This window comes from Mus pahari, chromosome 10 (assembly GCF_900095145.1).
Source record: "Mus pahari chromosome 10, PAHARI_EIJ_v1.1, whole genome shotgun sequence".
Lineage (NCBI taxonomy): Eukaryota > Metazoa > Chordata > Mammalia > Rodentia > Muridae > Mus > Mus pahari.
In genome coordinates, this window is record NC_034599.1 from 41,298,059 (window position 1) to 41,308,673 (window position 10,615).

At 42.6% G+C, this 10,615-nt stretch overlaps 1 protein-coding gene across 2 annotated transcripts in view; it reads left to right on the forward strand.

Moving 5' to 3' along the window:
• Sik3 (SIK family kinase 3) overlaps positions 1–10,615 on the forward strand; it is a 212,254-nt gene that overhangs the window by 139,144 nt on the left and 62,495 nt on the right. For both annotated transcript variants that reach the window (XM_021208114.1, XM_029543055.1), the window contains exon 4: positions 1,428–1,589. In XM_021208114.1, the coding sequence (XP_021063773.1) occupies positions 1,428–1,589 (162 nt within the window). The remainder of the gene's footprint in view (positions 1–1,427; positions 1,590–10,615) is intronic.

A 10,615-nucleotide genomic window follows, 5' to 3' on the forward strand; every position in this document is an offset into this window, starting at 1 on the left:
TGTGTGTGTGTGTGTGTGTGTGTGTGTGTGTGTGTGTGTTTGGTTGGTTTTTCAAGACAGGGTTTCTCTGTGTAGCCCTGGCTATCCTGGAACTCTCTCTGTAGACCAGGCTGGCCTTAAACTCACAGAAACCCGTCTGCCTCTGCCTCCCAAGTGCTAGGATTAAGGGCGTGTGCCACCACACCCAGCTAGTATACACTCTTCACTGCTGAGCCATCTCTTGTCCCAAGGCTGACATTTATAATCTGTTCAACTATCTTGATGTAGAGTTGGGTTAAAGGTATTAATGATGCTGGCTCAGTGTAAACCTAGTACCTTACTCTAAGGTACTAGGAATATACTTTTAAAACTTGCTACATTGGCTATGGAACCACCAAATTGTTTTTCAGTCTTGAGGATAGCCTGATCTCTAATATTATAGAGCCTGTCACAGGTGAGGGCTTTTTTTTGAGGGGTGTTGGGGGTTACCCTTTATTTTAGCCACTTCTCTATTGATCATTATTCTTGGTGAAAAATTCATCTTACCTATAAAAATTAATATTTTAGTTCTAAGAAGAGCAGATTCAGATATAAAGATTTATGTGTCCTGGTAAGTGACTCAAGTATGCTTTTTTGTGTCCGATTATAGGACTTTAAAAAACAAGAGAAGCCAGGATGGACAGAGCTCTAGGTGAGGCCAGTCTTCCACAGTCTAAGGATTGGTTGCTAAGACTGCTTTTTGACACACTCTTTAAACACAGGAAATGCTTCTGATGCTTATCTTCATGTGCATATAATCTTTTGCAGTGGGAGTTGAAAAGGAAGATGTTAGGTGTTATAATTCTGGAAAAGTCCCATTAAGTCCTGAGAACACTTTTCCAAAAGTGTACTTTCTGTTTGTGTGTGTTTTTGTGTGGGGGAGGGAAGGGGTCCAAGGCTGTACTGGAACTGGATCTTTAGACCAGACTGGCCATGAACTCAGAGATCCAAGTCCCTCTGCCTCCCACTGAGGGAGTGTGCCACCACTGCCAGGCACATATGTACTCGTATGCACCCTCATCACAGCAGGCTCAGGCTTAAAGTGGTTTGGGCTCAGGTGCTAGTGAACTTCATTGATGTGCACAGGAGTGTACCTTATTCCCCTTCAGCTCTGTTCAGGTTTTGTCGGATCATTTATTTTAGATGTACTTATGTAAATAAATGTTTCGCTTGTATGTGTGTGTGTGCACCACATGCATACATATACCTGGTACCTGTGGAGGTCAGAGGAAGTCCTCAGATCTAGAGTTGGATTAACAATGGCTCTGAGCCATGTGCGCTCTGAGCTATCTCTCAAGCCCCTCTGTTCACTTTTTCACACCCGATGCACACTCGTTTGCTTCTTTAAGCTGCCTGTAGGCTCTGCCAGCATCTTGGGTGGGCACTGACTCTGCTCTTGTTCACCACAGACCACTTGGTAGCCCATGGAAGAATGGCAGAGAAGGAAGCTCGGCGGAAGTTCAAGCAGATCGTCACAGCTGTGTATTTTTGTCACTGTCGGAATATCGTTCATCGTGATTTAAAAGCCGAAAACTTACTTCTGGATGCCAATCTGAATATCAAAATAGCAGGTGAGGTGTGTGTGTGAGTGTATGTGCTGAAGACAGGAGTCATGGTTAAAACAGGGACAGTTTAGGCTTTTTTTTTTTTTTTTTTTTTAAGTGAGAGCTGGGGCTTGTTCATGCTGAGGACACTTTTCTCCCTCAGCTACACCTCCACTCCAGACTTCGCTTTAATAACCTGAAAATTAATAAACTTCCAAAGCATATTTAAAAATATAGTATTAGCAGGAACTCTTTAGGAAGAAAGGAAAAGGTAGTATTTCAAATTCTATTACTTGATAAACCCTTTGTCAATAATGAGGAATAAACTATTTCTTTAAAGGAAAGAAAAACTGCTGAAGTGATGGGCTCAGCTTCTCCTGCCAAGGCTGATTTGCGCCACCACAGACACAGCCCTTGCTCACTCCACAGGCTGTGCTTTATGAGCAGACAGTAATATTTATTTAAAGCTGTCTTATCTCTTTTAAATGAGAAAAGGTGGGTTTAGGATATTCAGATTGTTCTGAGTATTTTCTTCTCCTACATACATAGATACATGCTTCCAGGTCTCATAATTCAGTGTGTGAGCTACTCAACCAGTTTTAACCTATTTTTATTTCAGTTCATCCCTCATCATGTCCCACCACTCTGTCCGGCTAATTTGTACATCCCTTCCTTACTGGCTTACACTTGTTGCTCTGACCTGTCAGCATTTGCCTGACAGACGCGAGTCCATCTCCATCTGATTAGCAGACAGAGTGTAGAGCAACTAGAAATAGAAAATAGGTGTTTTTTTGTTCTTTGACAGTTTCTAATAATACATTGTATGTCCCTTATCTCCCAGAGGAATCTAAAGTAGTTTGTGCTGAAAACTGAAGTATTGTTTGACTGTAACCGCTTTGCACAGCCAATGACTCAAAAGCTGTCCTTGAACTTCCCTGGACGCAGGGCAGGAGTTGAGAGTTCAGGTTTCTATCTTGTTCCAGGTCAAAAGTACCTGAGCAAGCCCCTGCCAGCTGTGGGACTTCTGTCTCTTAGGGGCAGAACTATCCCCTTTTAAGTCCTAGGAACAGCTTGTTTCCATCCTGATCCCAGACTGACGGCCGTGCTTGTGTTCTGAAGCTCACATACATAGTCTTCCACTATGTTGACCCTTGGCATGACACAGCAGGCAGGAGTCAAAGGTTTTCTTTTTTGGCTTGAGACTAAGCCAGGCACTGTGACTCATCCTGCCTTAGCCTGGCAAAGGACATTACTTTGCAGGAAACCATGGTTTTCCTTTGTCTTCATGTCAGTTGTGGCTGTTCCCACAGAATTAGGTAATGTGGAAAGACCTGAAGGCAATGTCAAACCTTCTTTTGTAATTACCTCTTTTTTTTTTTTTTTTTTTTTTTTTAGCTTCAGTGAAATGAATTGTAAACAGCTTATACTGAAGCTCTCAGAACTCAGACATGTGACATGGGAGACTGAGGGGGAGGATCTTTATTTGAAGGCAGCCTGGATGCATTGCAAGACCCTGTCTTGTTTTTTTTTTTTTTTTTTTAAAAAAAAAAAAAAAAAAAGTGCATTGCAACAGGCCTCTTAGCTCCTTACTGTTGGTGAAACAAATTAGCACAAACTCCAAGGCTGCAAGTACGGTGGTGTTCTAAGTCAGCTCTGGAAGTCAGTAGCGTAAAACATCCGGATAGTAGGCGTGGTTCCTGGAGGACCTAGGGGGAAAGCCGAGATTCTTGCGTTTTTTACCTTGTAGAACAAACCTGCCTTTCTTGGCGTAGGCCCCACCTTCACAGCACTTTATGAACTTCATGGGTCCATTGTGGTGACTCTGTTCTCCTGATGCCTGGTACTATAAGGAGCTCTGTCATTACATCAGGTCCTCCTAGATAATCCAAGACGACCTCCGCAGTTTAACTTGGTCACTTCCACAGACAGCTCCTTTGACATTCACAAGGATAGGATGCTTGCCACATGGGTGTGTTGAAGGGCACAAGCCCGTCCGAGCCATTCCCATGCCATCGGATTATTAAGTAGTTGAAAGAAAGCCCTTCTTTATATTTTATAATTGTATTCTGCATATTTGACCTAAGTTTAAAATGTTTTTTGGTTTTGTACTGTGTTGTGTTGTTTTTATGCGTGGTTCATGATTTTATGTTAGGGTCATTCTGATTTAGTTAAGGAAAATTCCTGTGTCGGTTAGTTTTTTTTTTTTTTTTTTTTGGAGAAACCAAAAATAAAAGCAAAGGTCATTGATAATTGAGATTAAAATTACTGAAATATTAGTGGAAGGTGATTTTTTAAAAAAAAAGGGGGGGGGAGATGGCTCAGTGGTTAAGCACTGACTGCTCTTCCAGAGGTCCTGAGTTCAGTTCCCAGCAACCACATGATGGCTCACAGCCATCTGTAATGGGACCTGATGCCCTCTTCTGGTGTGTCTGAAGACAGCTGCAATGTATTCATATGAATAAAAAATAAATAAACCTTTAAAAAACTTTTTTTTTGGTAAGTAATTAAAACAAATCCAAGCAGTCACAGTAAGATGTACCCACTGGTGTGTGAGTGAAAGCTGCTGGGACACTGGCAGCCAGCCCTGTGCCCTCTGTGTTCTAACACATAGGCTTTGGCACAGTTTTAAAGTTCATTTTAAGTGTTTACATTTTTAGTATTTGTTTTCAGAGCAAAACAAAGACTAAATTGGGACTGTAGTTAAATGGTCGACTAAGGTGCCCAATGTTTATCTTTGGTGTGACTGCTCATGCGCTTTTTTTTTTTTTTTTTTTTTTTTCATGCCCTCATTATGTGGTTTCTTAGTCATTGCTTGAGCTTGGGGTGTTTGCACAAGTATTAGATGGAATTCTCATTTGCACTTGCCCTGTCTTCCTTGAATCTAATGGATTACTAGGAGAAATGCCTTTTCTGGAGCCCAAGTAGAACCCACGTAACTTCAGAGTGGACTGGGTGATAAGTAATGAAATCAACTTTGTTTCTAAGAGCTTAAAGCAACTATTAGAGCCATGCTCCTGTGAGTGGTCACTTTGGATACCATATTAAAAGCCTTAGGACGAAGCTACTGTATATGAAAGACATATATTTACAAGAGAGAAAATGAGCTTTTTGGGTGTGTGTGTGTATGTGTGTGTGTGTGTATATATATATATATATATATATATATATATATATATATATATATGAAAGAGTCTTATATAGATCAGGCTGGCTTCCAACTCAAGAGCCTCCTATTTCAGTCTCTAGATAGGTTGTAGTATAGTCATATACCACCATCTCTGCCTGGGGGTGGGAGTGGGGGAAGAGTGTTAATAAAACAAACCAGAGATGTTATCAGTCCTGGCACACCTATCTTAGCCACTAGTGAGGCTAAAGTAGAAGAATTTTAAGTTTGAGACCAACCCAGACAACTTTTTGAGACCCTATCTCAAAAAATGAAAGTGCTAGGCAGAATGCATACCTAGTATCAGTTAGGTCCTGAGTTCAATCCTTGGTACAACCAAAAAAAAAAAAAACCCAAAATCCTCAGTCTTTAGTCCCTCATCTTTAAATTATGTATATTAAGAAACAACTTATTTTGGATTAATACAAATTTTAATTATGAAATGTAAGCAGTTAATATTTTTATGCCAGTTATTTATACAAGTGGTTTTTGTTTTAAAAGCATTCTGGTAGCTCAGCTACTAAAGGTATTTGCTGCCAAGTTCGATGACCTGCGTTCCATTCCCAGCACCATATGTTGGAAGGAAGAAACTGACCCTGACAAGTTAGCTGACCTCTGATCTCCATGCACAGACTATACATGTGTTGCCCTCCCCAATAAATAAATAGCTATAAAAGAAAAAAATTGGGGGCAGGGTCTCACTGTATGGTTCTGGCTGGCCAGGAACTATATGTAGACCAGACCTGCCTGCCTCTGCCTACTGGGATCCAGCACACCCAGGTTGTTCATGTCGATAACTGTTACACTTGAATGCAGAGGCAGGATGACTGTTGTGAATTCAAGGCTACCCTTAGCCACATAATGAATTTGAGGCCAGCCAAGACTACAGAGTAGGATCCTATCTCAAATAAACTGTGTCCACTGTGAACGATGAGTAAGTTCTGGTTTTATTTGTATTATATTTGCTTTTTGAGGGACTTCCTGATCAATATGTGTTTAGTAATTGATACTGTAGACAGCTTACTACATAAGCTGTCCTACGTGTCTGTGCTAGTCTAGTTCTAACCCTGGTGAAGAATGTGGTCCCTCGGTGTGAGCGTAGGCATGTGGATAGCTATCAGAAGAGTCAACTGTAAATCTACAATTCACGGTTTTTTATGTCTTTTCATTTTTCTTTATCTGTTTCTAGAGAGAAGAAAAATTCACCATATAGTTGGGTTTTCTTCCTGGTTGTGGAATTTAGAAATTCTTGTTAATGGCAGTTGTCTTCTGTAGATTCCCTTCAGTGGGTGTTTGTTGTGAGTGAGGCTCCAGCATCTGCAGGCAAAGTTGCAACATCTGGAGCTGCAGATCTGCTGGGTCAGCGATCTGCTGGGTCATCGGGGGTCTTGTCCATTGTCTTTAAAGACTTCTTGTTCAGGTGGCTCAGCAGCAACAGAATGGGGACATGACTCCCGCCCACAGGAATCCGAGGTTCTCTGGGGCCCCAAACATTCAGAGTGCTGGCAGTTAGAGAATACCAGAGTCCTGCCGCACAGGGCCTTTCCCAATTATTGTTTGATGCCTTTGTATATGTAAATACAGTATGTTCCAAAAACATGAGAACCCTTTCAGCTTCCAGTGGTTTTAACTTCCAAAATGTGTTTATGACCCACATCCATCCAAACCTCTTCATGTACTGCTGCTGGGGAAAGGAGGGGCTTATTCGCTTTAAATCCTTCAGTTTCCATGTTTGAGATGTGTACCATTCTGTAATAAAGCAGGTAGAGGAAGAGAGCGCAGCCTAACTTTCAGTCCATAGCATATGGCAGGGGATGACCCCTGGCTGATAGTGTTTAATCTCTTCAGCTACTGAATTATAGATCATGTGACAAAAGATACATTCCGACCCATTAATGAAACAGTCTAATCACCATATACTTCCATAGACCAAAGAACACACTTTAGTGTATAAAAATCCCAGCTTACTGGAAATGCACAGGATCTATAAGCACTCTGTCTGCTGCCTCACCCCACTTTGTATGTGTACAAGACTCTCAGTAATTGGGCCTCTGCCCGAGGTACCCATTCTTCCCCATGGTCAGACACCTGGCTTTAGACTTTACCGTCTCATCCCTACCAGGTGGGACTGATGAAGTTAGGAGGGCTCAAGCCAGGCTGGGTATGCCCTCAGAAATGGCTGAGCATCCAAGGCCTTCCAGGTGGGCCTGGAATTGGACCAGAGGTTGGACCAATTTTGGAGGTGTTGGGGATCTTTTCATTGACTCCTGTGGAGGGGTAACATATTGTGGACCCCAAATTGGCCTGGGCCCAGTACCCTAAGTTGGCCTGGAGATTGAAGCCTGAGTGCCATGCAGGAGCTGGAATGGGGAGCACCTCAGAGGATTTCTTTCCTGAGTCCTGTACTGTCCATCTCAGAGCTGTAAAGGTGGAGAATGTAGAATCCAGTTCCAAGGAGTCCCAGGACATGAAAGTCCTGCAGAAAGAACTAGAACAGCTTGCCAGTCCCCTCAAGCAGAAGAGGAGCACTGTGGGGTACCCCCAGACCGATGTAGGGCTCACCCTGGGCATTCTCTTTGGGAAGCTATTCAGCTAGATGAGGTCCTTCAGCTCAGCGTCAGGAACATTTTACCCCAGGCCATTGCTGGAGAAATGGGAGTAAAAGCCAACCCTTTGGGAGATTTGCACAGCAGAGACCCTAGTGCAGGCACAGAAAAGAAATAGAAGCACCTAGAAGTGCATGTAGGGGTACCAGGGGAACGTGGTTCTGCTGGCAAATGATTAGGCATTGACTGTTCCCAAGAGAGGAGTCTGAGGTGCAGGTCCCCTTTCCCAGGGGCAGTCTGTGTTCTTTCCTCTGCCACAAGGCCCCCATTTTGGTGCCTCAGGCCCTCATTTCACCACACTCTACTTATTCTTAGGCTCCTTTTCCTGAGGATGAAGTCTTCCCCTTTAGAGATTTCTGTCACTGCTCTAGGCTGTTCTATGCATTTTAAACTGGGGAACTGTCCCTGCCAGTGGATGTAGGGAACAGAGAGGGAGAAAGAGCTAGGCCAAGATAATTTGGAGGCTGTGCCACCAGGGCTTTGGGATGAAGTTCTTCATTTGCTGAGGAGGATAGAAGGCACAAAGTGATGGATGAAGATGAAGTTGAATGCTCATGTTGATTAAGCTGTCACTTATCGATTAAACAAAGAAGCCTGGAACACTAAAGAACAAAACCCTCAATAGTTTTCCTGATTCACACTTCATGCTAGTGCTCATATAGATATAAATACCTTACTCAAGGCATAAAATTGAGGTAAGGCTTGAAGGACAGTGGGAGAGACAGTACAGAGGAGAGACTTGCAGAGGCTCTGTCAGCAAATATGGAGAAACTGCCTACTGTATAGTCATTGGTTGAGGTCCTGGGGATGCAGCAGCAGAAGAAACTGTCCCTTTCAATATCATCCTGATGAGAGACACACAACTCTTAATAAGGACCTTGAAAGATACAATCTGTGTGATGTGGTAGGCTGATTTAAGCAGGGTAGGCCAAGTCTTCCAAGCCGAAGGAAGATAATGCAAAGCCAAAGAGAGAAGAGGCGAATCTAAGGTCAGCATGGCCAGGGCTAAGAAGGGAGAGAGGACGAAGTGAAGGTGACAGGAATGGCCAGGGCCAGTTGCACATGCCAGGATATGGGATTTTATTTTTGGTTCTACTAGGAAGCTGAGGCCCAAGTATAGTAGAATGTCACAGCATATTTGCAGACAAGCTGAGGGACCAGTCATATGTTTGACTCCTATAGTGAGATGGGAGGCAGAAACATGAGAATCACTGGAAAGCTAGTAGGTCAACTAGCCTGGAGTTCACAGCATAACAGAATCAAGACTCTGTCTCAGGAACTAGGAAGAAGGAAAGAGCTGACTCCCAAAGTTCTAAGCTCAGCACATGGGGATGCATGTGGGTAGATGCAATAGTTATGTGGGTAGATGCAATAGTTATGTGGGTAGATGCAATAGTTTTGGTTTTTTTTTTAAAGATTTATTTATTTATTATATGTAAGTACACTGTAGCTGTCTTCAGACACTCCAGAAGAGGGTGTCAGATCTTTTTATGGATGGTTGTGAGCCACCATGTGGTTGCTGGGATTTGAACTCTGGACCTTTGGAAGAGCCGTCGGGTGCTCTTACCCACTGAGCCATCTTACCAGCCCGATGCAATAGTTTTTAAATGGTATGGAAACCATGTATAAGAAACAGGAGGGTTTTTTTTCGTCACTAAACTTATGAAATTGCTTGGCTATTAAGACATAATAAGGCACCTTCACTACAGATAGAAAAAGACTTGGGGAGAAAGAAGGGCAAGAAGATGAAAGGATCGGTTAAAAATGCTGCGGAGTGGGAAGGGTCTACTTGAGGGTGGAGGACACAGACACGGGGAGGTTGCAAGGACAAACCAGGAATAGCCGAGGACTTCCAGGACATTGTAGCAATAAGTGTCTGAGCCATGGAGAAGGAACTTCACATCAAGTAATTGTTAGCGATAAAAATTATGTTTAACCATCAACAGTAAATGGTATGTTCTTGTTTAATGGTCAATACACTACAGTTTGAAAGCCATTTAAGTCTTGTTCCCAAAGATTAAGTAGTGAGATGTCTAAAAAAAAAAGTCCAAAAAAAAAAGTTAAACATAGCTGACTTACTCCCTAAAGAAAAGAGCTTTCAAGCTTCAGACATTATGAGAATGTTTTGAAAATTGTGGAAACTTATTTTCTTTAACCAAAGGAAGTTGGAAACTTTCTCCTTTAAATGTCCACTCCCAGAATGGGCTCCACGAGACAGTTTCCACTCCCGTGTTAGTGTTTTTGTTGGCTGTCGGGAGACAGCGAGGACCTTCAGGGTAACTACAGAAAAGCTGGCCGTTTGGGGGAGGGTTTCCAGAGTGCATGGGTTTAAGAGACAGTGGAAAGTTCAAGCCTCAGTACAGTGAGATTGAGAGAGTGGTGTTTATTAAAAATCCAAACACTTTGTGAGCGAGCGCACTGACCTTTTGCAATCCAGAAGAGAGTTCAGAGGGTGGAATCCTGGGTTGCTGAGAATGGCTGCTCTGTGCTGTGATTGGGACTGCCCGGCTGTCCCTAGAGAGTCCTTCCTTATCCCTGACCCAACACTTTATTCAGCTTACCCATCACACCTTCCAGACTAATAGGCCAGGAAGTTCAGAGCCAGAGAAGACCGTTGTGACCTCCTAAATTCAGGTCATAATTGACCCTAACTTTTGCTGTGTCCCTGGAATGGCATGTGACACTCATGTAGAAGGTGCTAAGTCACTCTGGTACATGCTAAGTGGTTGGAAAAATTGGAAACTGGAGATGGTTCACTGGTTAAGAGTGCCTGCCTTGCGACCCTGAAGACTGGGATCCGGGGCCCAGCAGCCATATAACAAATTTGGCTCACACCTGTAACTTTAGCTTTGGGGAGTCACTCTTGGCTTCCCACAAGTACATAGTTGCATGCACCTACAGGTATGCACACAACAGGTGTAATTAATTTTAATAAATAATACAAATAGTAGGAAAACACTCTGAAAAATTATCTCTTCTGAGGATCAGAGAGATGGCCTAGAAGTTAAAGATGTGCATGCACTGCTCTTGCAAATGTCTCATGCTTGGTTGTCACACTTGTAGTGAGTGGTTTACAATTGTTTACAGCTCTATCTTCAGGGACTCTGAAACACTCTTCCGGCTTCTGAGGGCACCACAGTCCTCAAGCACAGAAATACATACACATACATAAATAAAATTTTTAATTAAAATCATTTCTCCTAAATCTTGTTCCTAAGAATAGAATAATGTAAGTGAATATCAATTTTTTTTATTTTATTTTATTTTTTTTATTTTTTTTTTTT